The 17,398-nt window shown below is 34.9% G+C and overlaps 1 protein-coding gene across 1 annotated transcript in view; it reads right to left on the reverse strand.

Annotated features, from left to right (window-relative positions):
* The window catches only part of LOC110371398 (inactive rhomboid protein 1), a 143,509-nt gene that overhangs the window by 10,895 nt on the left and 115,216 nt on the right, over positions 1-17,398 (reverse strand). The window contains exons 3-5 of the mRNA XM_064041630.1: positions 13,969-14,346; positions 6,927-7,101; positions 204-370 (exon numbers count right to left, since the gene is read on the reverse strand). Of these exons, the coding sequence (XP_063897700.1) occupies positions 204-370; positions 6,927-7,101; positions 13,969-14,346 (720 nt within the window). The remainder of the gene's footprint in view (positions 1-203; positions 371-6,926; positions 7,102-13,968; positions 14,347-17,398) is intronic.

The following is a 17,398-nucleotide window of genomic DNA, read 5'->3' on the forward strand; positions in this document are numbered from 1 at the left end:
TATATATGCATGTGAATCTACTCTATATGTCAGTAGTTTAAATAAAAAACCTACTCATCAATGACACAATAATGTATATATGTATATATTGAAATTTATTATAAGTAGGACTAGTTTCCATTAGTTTACTGTGTAACTGGCTGAACTCTGTTTAGAAATCCCCCAAAATATATACAGATAAAAATGTATTTACTGTTACTCACCCCTTAGATGCGTCAACATGATCAGCCTCGTCGTGATTCTGCAGCGGCGTCGCCGACGTCGGCGGCATAAAGAACACATCGTCGACATCCACCTCGTCGGGCACCACGCCGCGGAATGACCGAGACCATTGCGCAGACGTCGATTGGCGCGAGCGCCGCGTCACCGCCTATGAAAGAAATTAATAAATAAATAAACAATCACACTATCACTGAATATTATGAATTTTATAATATAAGGGTGTCTAGACGGGCCACAGTTTGGTGCAATATGTGGCTGGAACACAGTCACGGACAACATTGCAAGCAATACATTGCTGGGATATGAGTGTCCGCAAAGTTTTTTTTTTATGACTACGCAAATTTTTGCCAACATTGCAACCAAAAATGCACGCACCCGAAAACAAAGTAAACCACTGAAATACCTACTTATTATGTTCGTCACTATTTATTTGATAGGAGAATTTGATAGTTTATGCGAGGGATATTTATTGCTGCCACTTTTGATTATTATCGTGACAAAATGGTATCACGATTTTGGAGAAAGAAAATAATTCTTACTACCTATATTAATACTTAAAATCTGCTCCCCCAATGGTAATAATGACTATTAGAGTTGAAGAGTCGAAACATTATTTTCATTTTCTTTTAACTTTTGCTGAACAAAACAAAACACAATCATATTTCTAAGTTTTATTTCATTTCTGACAGAATTCTGGTTGTAAAATCGTTTGCTTCGAAAGTCGTAAATTATTTTTTTGTTAATAATTGATATCGTAGTGTCGTGACAAGAAGCACTAAGCTGGTAGCGTGTTGGAACTAATATTATTAATGTTTGTAACTCAAATATAGGTCAATGAGGATGTCAACATATGTTTGATACTTTTTAGATGTATTATTTTGAGTATACATATATTACTCATTATGTCTGTTTTTGACAATGATAGCTAATAGTGAATATAAAAACACTATACAAGTTATTAAAGAATCCAGTTCTCTATTGCCCTATAAGGAAATCCCAAGCCAATCTCATACAAGGATCGAATTCAGATCACACCTTGGTAATAATTTTGTCTTTTTAAGACATATGTATATGTAGATAGGCTAGGAGGACATCAATATGTAGATGTGACATGTTTCTCTATAAAGACATGTGTATATGGACCTACTATAATGTGTATACTACCATTTCTCATAATGTTTTAATTCATTTAAATATACTCCTTATATGAATTGATATAACGTCTAATTTTACACATACTATCAACCTTAACAGGGACACTCATGAAGAAATATGGAAGGTCATTAAAATTCCTTCGATGAAATATGTTGGTACACTCGGGACCAATGAATTTGTGTAGTAGGGTACACTCATGTGTGGTCTGTACTTAAACGTTTAATAATATTGTAAAAACAGAAATTGTGACACTCATGCAAATTGTACTCAATTTTGTTGTTTTGGTCAAACGTAAGACAATCAATAAATAGCGTCTTTATTTCTTTGATAAACCTAAATAATACTCACTATGTGAAAAAGCTACATATTATGACTGAATGTCAATAAGAAAGAATAAGCCAGCAGTTATCAAACAAAGAAACAATAATTTTACAATCAAGGCTAACAAATCATTATTTTAACCGACTTCCCAAAATGGAGGCGGTTCTCAATTTGACGACGCATATACATATATTTGCTCCTTTAATTCTTATCTCTGCTTTAATTGACCCGACTTCTACACTAAAGTGCAAGTAACACGGACCGGCAAATTCAGTAACATTTAGAAGTTACAAACAGGAGTCAGTGAATAGATTCGGACGCTAACACTGCAACTGTCGTAACAATAACTGTGACTGTACCACTGAACTAACTGGCAAAGCGAATTATACTAACTACTACAGTATGTCTACAGTTAACTAATAGAGACTCCTTTGATCTTCTTCACACGGAACTATTGGCATAAAGACATTTAGTAGATACGTCAGCAAAATAGAATAACTTCATGTTTTTAAGCCGTCAGTGACTAGGGAAATATCGAAAGTTTATTAACTAAATATAAGGAAGACTAGTTTGTTGTCAGCAAAATGGAATATCTTCACGTTTTTAGACGACTAGTGACTAGTGAAACGAAAATTTTTATTCTGATAAGGATTCAAATCAAATTTTCGGAAAAATACCATTAATTTTTCTTTAGTAGTATACTAAACATCCTTTTTTGGCACATTTTGTAATTATTTTAAAACTCCATATTATTCAGTTCTTAAACCTAATAACAGCTTAAACAATTAAACGCTAACACCAAAAGCCTCATAACCCTTCCAAAGCTACCATGACCTAAAAATATCGCAATAAACATGGCGTCCACTAAAAGAAACCGCTCACGTCAGCCGAACCCAGGAAGCAGTAGTTCGCAGTCCGGCAAGTTCTTTCCTGGGGATATTGCCGGAAAAGGGGGGCGATCCGATTATTTACGACCCCATAACGGCCCCCTATACCCAAAAGACATCACTTTTATAATTTATTGCGCGGAAATATCGCGGTCTAATTCGTCCCTCGTATATTATAATTTTTGGAGGGTTAGGACAGCCATATGTTATGCGTTACCGATCATTTGCCTGTTCCTATTGATGTTACCGGTGGGTCGGGAATTTTTTCCTTGAGTGTAGTAGGTCGGTGTAGAACAAATTGGTTTTTGCTCTGCGTTTCGTTTGTTCGATTCCCACATGTGACATTTATGTGTGGATTGCATTATGGTACAGAGTTTCAAGATAATCGAAAACCTGTGACTTCAATGGAAAAAGAGAAAAATACGTAGACCAGTCACGCTTGCTTAATATAAAAGAGCTCTATTTATTATTATAACACACATATTACAAGAAAATTTCTACTTGAAGCAAAGTGAACATAAAGTTACATAACATAACTGATACCGTTCGTAATAAATACACGGACTTAATCTTATTAGTTATGTAGTAACTTCCCAGCTACGAGAGCTACGCGACTGCTACGCCGTAGTCGCGTAGCCACCAAGTGGAGTTGGCGGCGCGTGATATGATTTTGAATTATGCGAGCTTTAAAGCTTGAATAGATGATCGACTAAACTATTTTGTACTGTTAATATTAGTATGTATTTGTGTTAATGTTACCTAGAGATTATGGTTAAACTAAAGTTAGTTTAGTCTCCTGAATAGAGCCACTTTAGTTAAGTACATCTAACAGCCAGTTTCTTCATCAAAAGTTAAAGCCAAAGTAAAAGTCAAAGTAATGTCTAAAGTAAAAGTAACGGTTAAATTCAATTTTTCTATGAATTTTGCTGTCACTTTAGCCTTGAAAAAACGAATTTGACCGTTACTTTAACTTTTGTCATTACTTTAACTTTAACTTTTGATGAAAAAACTGGCCGTAAATGTGCTATAGCTATATAGCTATTTCTTTTGACATATCACTCAAATATTTTTAATTCACGCAAACACATTATAGGCCTTTATTACTACTGACTAAATCTTCGTAGGTATATTACTCGCTATTAGTATCACCGTTCTCCTCTACCTATCCATTTAGATAGAACGTACGTAACTTAAAATTACGATCGTCTATACTATCAATTCTAGCAAACCAACCGATACCAGTTAATCGTATGATTTAAGACGATACCAATCATTAGATTACCGGCTCCACATATAGGTCAGAACAGCCATTTATATCAACTATCTGAAAATTAACTAATCTATAAATCACTCATCCCTCTCAAAATCGTTGACCTAATTCGTCTCAAAATCTGGCACAAACATATATAAAGCTACGTATATATATACTACATACATACGCAATTTTATCATGAGCCAAGCCACATAACGCGCTATGTATGCATAAGTCGAGGCACAGAGGTCCATTAACTCTGTATATTCGCTGGTTTAGGATTTCAAGTGCTTTTAGCATAGTTAAAACAACTTTTCCGTTGAGATATTTTGCCAACTTTTAAATGGTTAACGCGTGAAACTAGGTTAGCGGCTAACTATGCCACCTGTGCTCGTGTGACTTGCTGTTCAATTATCATAATTTTATGCTACATTATTCGTGTTATTTAGTGTCCACTTCTGCGTTTGCATTTATGGGACCTAATTTATTTTCTGGCTGTAATAAAAGTAGGGACGGTGAAATATTTTTGGGAAGAATAAAGCACCTTCCTCTATAAATTAGGACGATATCTTTGTCCTTCAGAATAAAGTCCACTAGCACTATCACATTGAAGGAGGTCAATAGCCTCCTTGCTCGCTTTTCATAAAATGTACGAGCATTGACCGATGATCGGGTCAACTTTAAGATATCGTGACGATATTACTTCTAGATGCGGAATGAAAAAATGGTACCGTCGTATGAACTGCTACCTAAATATTTGAAGAAGAATTACAATATACGTGAAAAATATTTAAATTAAATTCATTTTAAGTCTCATCACTTTCTTACTTTGGTAGTCGATGTTAGTACTCGAGAATAATACCTATTGACATTTTACACACACACAAATTAAAAAAGCCGTAACAAATCATCATTATTTGAATTATAAAATATTAACCGAAAAATCCAACAGTTTATCATGCCTTTTTAACTTAGCCAAGAGCTCTTCTTCTAATCTTCCCAACTTATACGTAATCTAAAATTCTTTGTCTATGAATACAACCCCCCTTCTAACTGCACTCAGCCCTCAACTATCCCCATATTTTATAGTACCTACACACCACGTTCACCAGTACGAACTCCAGTTATTATCATAACAAGGTTGGCTCTTACCGGCACGTGACACTCGATGTACTCGCGATTCGCTCCTATCGAATATTCTAGAATGTACGGTAGACCGCACGTCAGTGGTAACTGTCATGCACCTTAACTCAATAGTAATGAGTACGATTTTCCTATAAAACTGTTACCACTGACCTGTAGTTGACTGTACCAAATAAAATCATCGAACGTTCGGGACATTTGGTTTTTCTTATGTACTAGTTGTTAGGGATTTCTTAAATTGAATTGTGTTGGTGTTAGTTTAGCCTTGTATACAGAAGTTATATTATGTATGTACTTATAAGCTAGACGCCTGTGTTATGTGGGTATATTTTCGTTTCATTATCTTAACGTTACTCGGAGTATGTTTTAGTATGAAAAACTTTTGATTCTTGGAAGACGTTGTTAAATTATTTCGTAAAATACGAGAAAGTTATATTATTGTGAAAATATTTCATGCAAGTCCTCTCCTCAAAATATTATGATTCAGATTCATTGCAATGGACTCACAAATTCATTTGATAACACATTGGCATTATTAAAAATGATATTCAATAAAACATCACGTCATAGCTACAATATATAAAATACATACCTACGCCCATTAAATGGAAAATTATTTGAATTCAATCCATATTCCACTATAATAAGATCCAATTTAGAGCGCACTCACAAAAAGTCGCATGTGAACGTCTTCGGAGTAACGAGATATCTTCGGCTCATATTTTACGATACACCTACATATATTAAGAGCACACCGCAAACTTTTAGTCGGCCGATAGTTTGTTTGGGCTCATAAATCAGCATGAGAGAGTACTTACATATTTTACAAAGATCCGACATTTAGCCGGTATCAGATCGACTGAAAACCTTGATTCGATTTTATATATACTTAACAGTTTAAGTACACAGTTTACGAGACAAGAAAAACTAGAAGGATCAAGTACAGAGGCACTACTTATTTCTTAAGAAATCTCTTCCAACAAGCCCTCGGTTAGAATAAAGAAGAGAAGTGGATGGACTGTGTAAAGTGAAAGGAACAAATAACCAATGCCCACTCTATATTCACTCACATTAACTAAATAAATAAAGTTTGGTAGGTATATGTGTATTTACATTTTCTTTAAGAAAAATTTGCCCCCCATCGGGTCAACTGTTGGCCGACTGTTTAGTCTACGGCGTGCAATACCTTGCAACCGTATGCCGAACATCAATAGCGAAGCCACGTCGCCACGACGATGCCACACATATAATATTTATGACTACGTCTATTAATATGGAATGATTTCCAAGATATAAACTGATATGTCTTAGAGATACATTTTCGGAGTCGCTTGAAGTTCGTTGGACTCAATCTTGAGATATGATTTTGTCACTTGTTATAATAAAGGTATAAAAGAAAACACCTGAATGTTACTCTCATAGGTTTTTTATACATATGTTTCCTAAAGCTTTTGGATTTCATTTTTGTGATGTAGGTACTTATCGAAGTAATACCTCGGCTTATTTTCCAGGTGTTAAGCAAAAAAACAGGATTATTATATTTCTTTGTTTGTATAACGTTATAAGTCTATAGACAAAATTGTATGTCACTATGGTGACAAACTTCTACTGTTTTCTCTCTGATTTGATCTCTTGTACAAATGACATATCACTTCATTTTTCAGGTAGTATGTATCTATTCACCTTAATAAATATTGTTATTTTTTTTCAATTTCAATGACATCCTATTTCAGTGCAAGACATTACTGTATCTGACTTCTTATTTTTTATGCCATATCTACGATTCAAACAGACTTTTCACAATGGTGTACGAAACGAGCGATATCACTGGCAAAAATCGGGCGGAAAATCCGCTGGTATAAAAACCTAATTTCCGTTATTTAATCCTTCCTTATGACATTTACACACACACACACACATTTAGTACTTATATAAATAATACTCACAGTAACAACATAAGAAAGGCCGGTGAGCGTGAGCCGCGCGACGCTATCCTTCCCCGGCTGCGGCAGGGAGGGCGGCGCGGGCTCCTCCAGCGGCGCCGGCGCAGGCAACACGTCGGGCCGCTCTCGGGCTCGCCCCCGCGCCTCTCTGGGTGCTGCGCCCGACGCTCCGTACATACTGAGGACATTAGAAATATTTGTTAGACATTTTCATAAAAAATAGACTGGAATTTTATTAAGGTTTATGATGAGGTTCAGTAGCTACTATCCATTTTTAAATTTCACACAAATGGAGACAAAGTCTTTATATTTATAATCCCTAAAGACTAATGTCAAATTACTATGATGTCCTCCTCGCCGATTATCGGCTATGACGGCTGTTCTCATGTAAGAACATTAGCCAACTGCGCAGGACATATTAAACATAGTGCACAAAAATTTGCACAGACACAGGTGCACTCACTATTGCTTCATTCTCATAGACCGATAGGAAGGCAATTCGACACGACCGAAGAGAAATTACTTTATTTAGAAACCAAATCAACTAATTAATTTTATTAAAGCCAACTGTTAATTAATTTCATAATACCAGAGTACCTACTTCATATTGACGGATTGTTGATTGAATATTGCGTCTAAACTATGTCCACGCAACGGCAGTATTCCATCGAAATGCATGATGACTACACCAATTGACGATAATTTGCACATGACAGTCTACGTTGCAAATATACCCTAACTTCATTGAAAGCTGATAGTTCCTGTTTACGTGAGTATTACGAACGAGTCCCTATAGTTTATCGAGTGCAAACCATTCTTATGTTATGATTTTAAAGGTACAAGGATAGCGTATACAGGGTGTGTCATTCACAATCACATTAAATCCTATCGCATATACTTTATGGTATTCTATGGCGAACTGTAAAATAAACAACCTAACCTAACCTAACCGCAGGAGTCATTTTTTTTTGTATAATTTACAACATCATGTGTAAAGCAGAGATGAGATGAGACTGTCAGTTTTCAAGGGAGAATTTCAGTTGTTTGTAATGACTGACTTGTATATGGTGTACTAATCTTCGCACATTTTTATACTATTTACTTTTTTTGAAAAAATATTTTTTTATTTTTACGTATTTTTCTTTTTGTTTTTTGTGTTAATCGACATTTTTTTACCAGTATATTAACGCATTTCATTTAATGTAATTGTGAACGACACACCCGATATAATTTTTTACACTGACTCTTGTAAAATAACAGTTATTCACCTGCCTATACATCACTTTTTATAAAACTGATAGAACCAAAAGGTTGTGTACAAACAAAATGTTTTTATTTCAAGTTTCATAAAAAGTGAAATACAAATCTAGACACACGGCAGTGTGTCCGCCAAGTTCGAGCAAAAAAAGCGACACACCGGCCGTGGGTTATATTACACGAACCATTTCGGGCCAAATTCGACCCCCCTGTAACTCAAAATCTATTTTATTTACGCATATCAAATTTCTAGTATCTGTTGAGACCCCCTCACTTATCTAAAATACAAAATTTCATTAATATACCTATTGTAGGTCTTGAGATATTGACGTCAGAAAATCGCTATTTTTACTATACACTCACTGACTGACTGATTCACTGACTCACTCATCAAAAACCTAGACCACTTCCAATGGTCGTATTGACTTGAAATTTGGCATGGAGGTAGGTCTTTATGTCAAGGTAAAGGAAAAAATCTGAAAATGGCCAAGTGTGAGTCGGTTTCAAAATAATGAAGGTGTTTTATACCCGGTGTAAATTTATACCCCTAAGGAACTAAAACGAACTAAATTTATCTATATTTATATAATATATCTTCGAATGGTACAAAGGTTTGTATTTAGTCAAAGTAAAGTAAAAATCTGAAAACGGCCAAGTGTGAATCACTTTCGAAAATAATGAATGTGTAACTTTGATCCACGAACATAATATATGATAACATGTCATGTCAGTCAGTTGGTAAATCTAGTCCATTTAGTTAATCTAGTTCATTTCTTTGTAAGAAACATAGTGCATATTAAAAATCTAAAAATAGTATAAATGAGACATTTCTTTAACTAACTTCATCATAAGAAAAAATAAAATAAACAACCTTACAAAAATAAATGAAATCCCACCCAAAACAAAAATGTGAAAGACTGCCAAGTTCGATAATATGGGAATGCTTCGCCTATAAAAGAAGTGAGATCTGAATAAGTACCAAGTTCCATACACATACCTCAGTTAAAAATAGTTACTTTTTAATGATGATTACTTGGCAAGTTTTAATAGAAAATTAAATACTTGATTCATTGCGTTTAGTAGGTTTATAACAAGGTGTGTGAAAACTTGCCAAGTAACATCATTAAAAAGTAACTATTTTTAACTGAGGTATGTGTATGGAACTTGGTACTTATTCAGACCTCACTTCTTTTATAGGCGAAGCATTCCCATATTATCGAACTTGGCAGTCTTTCACATTTTTGTTTTGGGTGGGATATTTTGTTATCGTTTACCAAATAACGTTACTCTCTTTTATACGTCAACGTTTTTGTACCACCGTAACGTTGCAAATATTGTTTTAATTGTTCACACGGCCCTTGTGTACCGTGAATAGCCTTTTTTGCACTTTCAATATTTTTTTTGGACAAGGACTAATTCAGAAAAAATATATATTTTGAATAGCGAATGTGATACTTACTACGAAAATTGGTGATAAAGGTTACTCTATAATTGGTTATATTAAAGTACAAACTGCATTATTAAAAAAGACCTTGATAACGCTATTGATTGAAATACATACTGCATTCTCTAGTTACCATGTTGTGATTATAACCCTGGAAAGTTTACTCAAGGCTAAAGTAATTCAAGGGCCTTCATTAAGTAGTAGACAGTTATTGGTTGATTATGATGGTGATGAAGGTAAGTTTTTTTTTTTTTTTCAGGTGTTCTCAATACAATACAATCCTAAGAATATAAGAAGAAGATGCAGCTAAAAAGCATATTATGTCAGACCTTTCTAGAAGATACGCACAATATATTTAAATATGATTAAAAAAAACTCATAAATAATGAAAAACCCCTTAAAACCGAACACAAAGAACGAACGAAACATTTGAAAGTTATCACAAAGTAACGTATTCCATACTTGCAACGGAATTTATTTTACATTCAATTTTCAGCTCAATGTTGGCATTGCAAACGTAACTTATGAAAGCCGTCAAATAAATATCCAGCATCGACATTGGGAAAACTGAGAAATATTCTAAACAAGTATTGGTATAGCTTCTGTGGAGTGCACACATATTTACGTGATATATGTGTGTGCATTGTTTTATGTATTTTATGTTTAAATGTCATGTTTGTGTTATGGTCAACTTAAGCTTAGAATGCAAAATGTTGTCGGCCGATAGTTTGTTTGAACTTATACATCAGTATGAAGATAAATAGTTGTAATCTTATTATATAAAGATCAGGTATTTAGCCGGCATCTGATCGACTGAAAACATGAATTGAAATCAAGATAGAAAACAAGGAAAACACGATTGATAAAATCAGTATTGATAAAAAACTGTGTTGTTTTTATCCTGTTTATTATCCTCAGAACCCTACCAAAAAAGATTCTACAAAGACTAAATCTATCCAAATATCTTAAAGTCCAATCGAAATATTCTTTCGACTAGGTACAGTCAAGCTGAACGAGTTTAACAATTCCCTTTGTAAGCTAAAGTGCACGACGGCAATAAAAATGCTTATTCCGTGCAAACTTCCACGGGACTTGCTTTAAAAATTATTTCATTGGAAATATTTCATAAATATTTTGTGGATTGGTCGTTATAGATCTTTGAATTATTACTAACTTTCATGAGCTTCTTTTGGCTTTTCTTTGAACTTTAATATTGTAACTGGACAAGTCAGCACTGTAGTAGCAGAATTTGATCGTTGTCTAGATCCTGACTAACCACAATAATTGCTTGAAATTCTTATTTTTAGAGATAACATTTTTATAATTTATTAAACAATTTCTTAAATAAAGTCAGAAAGCTCTAAACTTCACACATACATCTTTAACCAAATCGCTTCAAACAACAAAATATCAAGACCAACTACATAAATCACATCCAAACTTCGATCGAGTAATCCCAAGCAACCACAAACAAATGTAAATTTAACGCCAGCATACAGTCTCCAAGTTAAACTACCAGGAGTCAAGAATTAACAGGAGCATTAATAAGACTGGAAGCCCGGACGTCCCAGCGGGTAAACAACTCATTGTCGTATGACTTACTTCCTCTATTAGACACCCCCTTTAGATTATGATGTCCTGGTACTTCGTGCACTAAGGATGGCCGTTTGTCGGAATTGTTATGGTTATTTCGATCAAGATAGGTAATGTGAGTTATATGAACAGCTTTTGGTTACAGGGAAAGGACAGGTTTACTTTGTTTTATGTTAAAGGTGATAACGGGTACTTTCATAGTACCAACTAAACATAAAATTTTCTAAAGCAGCTAGTGATCAATTGTACAGTTCAAACACGAGCTTATTACAATTAAAACCTTGAAAAACGACAGCATGTACCAAAATTAGAACTGACTTAGCCAAAACACCCAAATAAATCCACAAGCTAATCAACTAACGTACACCTTAAAAAAACGAATCCACTCTAATTGCATCAGGCTCAACTTAATTGCCTTGTCTCCGGTAAAGTAAGTTCCACGCAAGAATACAAAATGCCTATAAACAGTGACGTCACAGCTGCCGACGGCGAATAGTTACGTTTAATTTTATTATGCCGGGGAGACTGGCCGGTATTGGCAACTGTTCCCGGGATTATTCTGCCTTGTACTCCATTTAGCGGGGCTCTATTGATGCGATTGCACAGAAAATAGACCAATCGATTGCGATGAATCTAGTGAATTGATAAGTCGAGGAACGTGATCAGTTGGGAGATTGAAACATCAATTGTCAATAAGGATCATTGAGTACTGCCGTATAGGAATCATGAATGAGTAGTGTTTTATTGAGATTGAACTTGTTAGTAAGCAAAGGTTGAATCACAAAGTGTGAAAAAATATGATTACAACTAATACAACACTACCTACATCAAAATCCTTAATTCACAAACTCGATTAAATAAATGATTTACTGTTACATAATCCAGTGAAATCCTTTGTTTATATAGTGAATTATCTTGTTAAACGTTAAACTAAGGCTTAGGGCACGCCCTGAAAGTGCTCAAGGAAAACAAAGTGGGATTGCTTCTGTGGAAATTGAATTTTGTATCAATCTCGCTGGGACGAGTTAAGGCTATGTCAACTTGTTAGACGAAACTTTCCTGTTATTATTATTTTACTATTTATAGATGTAGTTCTGGAGCTGTGTATTTTGTTGGCTTCTGGATAGATATTTTGTAGCGTTAGGTACAACTATGAATATAAAAATTCGAAATCGTTTCGAGGGCTTTTAATCTTAAAGAGTGTAAATAATAATTTAAAAGCAATATTTGAGATTTCAATAAAGAGGTATTTTGTAAATGTTTACTGAGAACCTGATACCAATTATAATTATATTCTTCTTCTGCTTCATTTATATACCTACATATTTTAATTGTTACAGTATGCAGAGATGAAAAGATTTGAAGGAGGCCTTCGTCCGAATACGGACCATCCATGGATGACTCGTTATACAATATATAAAGTACACATCATTACGAGGCAAACCAGCTACCTGACAGCTCATTAATTAAGTGGCAAACAATCAGTATCCATAAAACCACTTTACGACTACTGTTCACGTTTTAAAACATAATTGTCAATTAATGAACCATTTTTGCGCGAAACACCACAAAATGACGATATGGTGTGATTTTATGAAGTATTCAATATGTACATTATTAGTCAATGATACGTATATTGCATTTAATTTTAATCTGAAATTGTTTGATGCGAAATGTAAACCGTTTTCATGTGAGTAATTAGTGGCGGCATTGCTCCATCGTGCGTAAACTGATCCAGTTGTGCTGTGTTCAAAAATGGCGGCGATGGACACATTATATTGTGTTAGGTTATATCGATGGCTTAATTATTTTGATATTGATATTATTCGGTTTTAGAACAATGAGAACGGGACATAATCGATGGAAAATTATAAAGGAGCTGGCTGTTATGAGGTTGTCTCATATCTGAAATTAAAATGGATTCTTTCAAAACTTTTTGTCAAGACATAGTTACAAATATTTATTATGATTATAAAAGCGAAAGTAACTGTCTGTATGTCCGGTTTCCATGTCATAAAATGTAATTTGGTAAACAGATAATGTAGAACCTAAGAAAGGACAAACTCCTTATACCCAGGCGGAGACCAGCTGGTACCTACTTAAATACATACAAGTACCAGAACAACACTAAGTCATTAACTTCATACGAAGAAGGTCAGAAAGGTTAACAACTAGTTTCATCCTGTTACATCCTAATTAGGTTGTGGAGAAACTGTCGAGATCAATAAAGTTGTAACCTAGATCTTCGAAAGTGTATCCAGTCGGACTGGAAGCTGACCTGAGAAACGATTGAAAAGCTAAGAGAGACTGATAAAAAGGCACATTTCTTTAGAAGAATGAGAGCTTAAGGCAGGTTATGTATTTATATAGGTCACCTACAAGGACAGCGAAACAGTTTTACCGAGTTAATAAAACCAATTTACGATCAATAATATAACTCGTATTAGCATGAACAATAGTTCATTACGTTCGTTCGCAAAATTATAGGGTAGCCTATTGATTAATGATGTGTGTTCTATAAAGCATACTGCAGGCTGCCTTGAATACCTAATTTATGTAGTTACCTACTTTACTCGGTCCCTAGTACCTAGGTCACTTTTTATGAACTAGTTTTACTTGTCTTCTTCATACTCCATCCATGTTTAATGGTTCCTTCCAAGACACGTTTTATCTTAAGGGTACAAACATTTTGGCTTTTACCAATCAAATTACTATCGTTAAGGCCACTGATTGAATAAGTTCAGTACTCACCTAATATCATCATCATCAGGATGATGATCGGGCGGCAGGTCTGGCCGGAGGTCGCCGAGCGCCCGCGCCGCGTGCCTCCTCCGCCTCTCATACCAAAGCCGTCTTTGTTCCCTCTCATTATTCTTCTGAACGCCGAAGAACGTTTGCGTTTCCCTCTTGAGGTAGTCTCGTACGGCAACTGTGTGCGTTCGCCGTAATCTGACGCCATCTTCTTGGTCTTGGGGGGCGGGGTCTGGTGGGGGTTGTGTTGGCGCGGGAGGGGCGGAGACCACGCGGGGAGGGGAGGCGGGCGCGGGCAGCGGGGGCGCCGGCGCTGACGCCGCTGGTGATGATGACTGGCATGCCAGCTGCGGCGCCAGCAGGCCCGCGCTTGAACGCCTGTAACAATGAAGATGGACATGTTAATCAAATTGAAAAAGGAACTAAATAACTGATAGCTGTGGATACGTGAGTTGTTTTTTTCAGGCATAGCATATATTTAACGTTTCAAAAATGTTTTAAAACCCAACCCATATAACGAAAAATGATAGAACGAATTGAAAAAAACACATTCGACAAAACCAATATAAAAAGTTGGCTATACAAAAAACGGAAATGACAGCACGTTTTCCATAAAATTGCAAACTAATATTCAATATAAACATTGGAAGTTTACATCGAACACAGAAACAACGGAATACCCATAACAGTTCTATGAGTAGCGACGGAATTCGTTATCCCGGTTCCCGAGTCATCGTGAAATTGGCCAAATTGATTCGGTATTTCCGATTGCAATTCCGTTGAAAATCGATTCGCACCGCCTGTAGTCAATCATCGAGCTATGTTAGCAAATTATTCGACTATTAGACTCTATTTACTAGGAATTTGTCGGAAACAGACTGGAATAATAATATTCAAAGTTGACTGTGTAAATAAAAGAATAACGCAAATAGAATTTATTTTCGTCATGAATTGTGAATGAATTTTCATATTTGTGATTCGTTAAGCTTGTTCTTTTTTTGCGTTCTTTTGTTTTTCAACAGAGAATCTTACACGGACAGTTTGATTACAAACAATTCTTCGTCATTTTAATTTATATCTTAGACCTGTTTAAAATTACATTCCTCAGAAATTACATATCGTTGCAATATAATCGTTATAATTTAGAAATGAGTAGGTACGCAGTGACATAAAATGGATACTTGGATTGACATTGTCTAGCAAATTCACTAAAATACCTAAACCCGACCAGAAAATTAAGCAATTTAAATCATTACTGAATGCTCCGAAACCAACATTTTTACATCTCCACAACACGCTCTTCTAAGGACACACCCAAAGGCGCTTCAAAGACATGGCTTGCCTCCCTACGCAGTCTATTCCACTATTATTTATGCGTTTGCAGCAGTATTAGGCAGACGCAGGTGCGAGCTCAACGAGCAATAATTCCCACGCAAAGCAGAAACAGTAAATTAAGATACACCGTCGCAGTAATGTCTTTGACAAATATTCCTTATTATTATTGTACTGGTATGCTCTGAATAGAAGATTAAGATGCTTTATGTCGGTGTTTTGTGTGCATATTAAGGTGATGTGTGTTGGTGATTTCATATACGCTAGGGAGGTTGACAATGTGAAGGAAATTGAGCGAGAAATTGGGTGACGCACGAATTTTTGATGACATGGCGGCTTTGTAGCGTACAAGATAGCGCTCAATGATTTTACTGTGATCTGATAATGTTTGTTTGCATGTTTATTTATAGAAGTTACGTTTTTGTGTTTTTTTAATTACTATTTATTTAGGTACTTTTTTCATGATAACATTCTGCTTGTTGCCTGCTAAAAATATCACCATAGCAAAATGCAAACTTGATAACTTGTGAAGTTCCCTGTACTTCTAATTTCTGTTTTCCTTAAAGTAATTGAATTTGTTACTATATCTAGCACTACCGTAAAACTATTATCAAAACTACTCAGGAATTTCGCGGAAACAATATCTAAAAAGCGTGTGTTCTATTTCTAGTTCGTAACCTTTCCAGTGTACATCAAAGTGAGTACAAATGGATCAAAGTACCGTTGCGAGGCTTTAGATAAAATGGTTATATTTAGGAACACTCAATCGTGATCATCATCAATCCATATAATATACAGCTACTGGTATATATAGATACTGGTTTTAACGTAAAAAGGTGTCAATGTACCTACACCCTTGAGATATTCAACAAAATTGGTTTCAAATGATATATTTCTGAATAAATAAGAACATTTTTATCTGAATTACAAGTAAAATCACGATTCGCATATAATTTGACTGATCAACCGTCAAATTCGCTATTCAAAAAGAATGTTTCGAATCACTGGACTGGTTAAACTTTGCCAGTCACAGCGGGTGATCGCAATGTCATTTATTTATAAGTAAATGCAACACTTGTTTTTATTACTCAAATATATTTTAAGCTAGGTACATATCTTTGACAGAATGTACCTTGAGGGCAACTCTAAATAAAATGTTGACGGCCTCTAAAAAAGCAGATAAGAATATTACCTAGTAAATCTGACAAGACTAATAAAAAATAAATAACTACGATAAAGACTAAAATATTTTGACAGACATTATTTCAGCTTTATTCAAATTCTTTGTCGCTCGCTTAGACGTAGCGTTAAGAAAACATTTTTTAATATGAAATTTTATTAAAATACTAAATAAGCGTCAACCGTTTAAAACTTACGTCATGTATACTCGTAAAATATGCGTTTGGGTAATCTGAAAAATGCGTCTTTGAAAACAAAATAAGATAATAAGATAGTAACAGATGATTCAAATATTTAATTATAAAACAAATACTGTTAATCGTAATAAACGACAACTTTTTTACTATATTCTATAAACTACTCCAATTCCTACGTTGTTTGGGAATTAATAGTTTTCAAAGCATTAATGCCTTCCACGTAGAGGTTTAAACTTATGATAAACAGCTGTTTTCCTTTGCCAATCGTTTGTTTTGTTGTTTAAAAAAGCACCAAAGTCCTGTTACCCAGATCACCCAGTTATCGATCATCCGTCGAACATTCAACTCACGTCACTCGGCCAATAATGCAGATACCTAGTTTCCATCCATGTTCACAGCTGATTGCTATTCTTACCGCTTGTCCAATATCGGGGCTATATTGCCCCGTATCGGGAAACGTTATTAGGCCATACATCTTTACTTGACAAACAGATGGTTATCACATGTTTTGAAAATGATTTGTTGGTAGAAAAAGAAGAGTTTTTTGTAGCGGATAGTTTAGAATAAAATATTTTTTTAACATTTTTAGCATGTAGGTATGTATATCATTTGCAGTTTGTGACGTAACGTGACTCAAATACTAAGAACAAGGTTATTTTGTGTAATCCTATTAAAAATAAAAGCAAAAGTTTGTGGGAATCTGTAATATTTGTAGGTCTTTC

This window comes from Helicoverpa armigera, chromosome 2 (genome assembly GCF_030705265.1).
Source record: "Helicoverpa armigera isolate CAAS_96S chromosome 2, ASM3070526v1, whole genome shotgun sequence".
NCBI lineage: Eukaryota > Metazoa > Arthropoda > Insecta > Lepidoptera > Noctuidae > Helicoverpa > Helicoverpa armigera.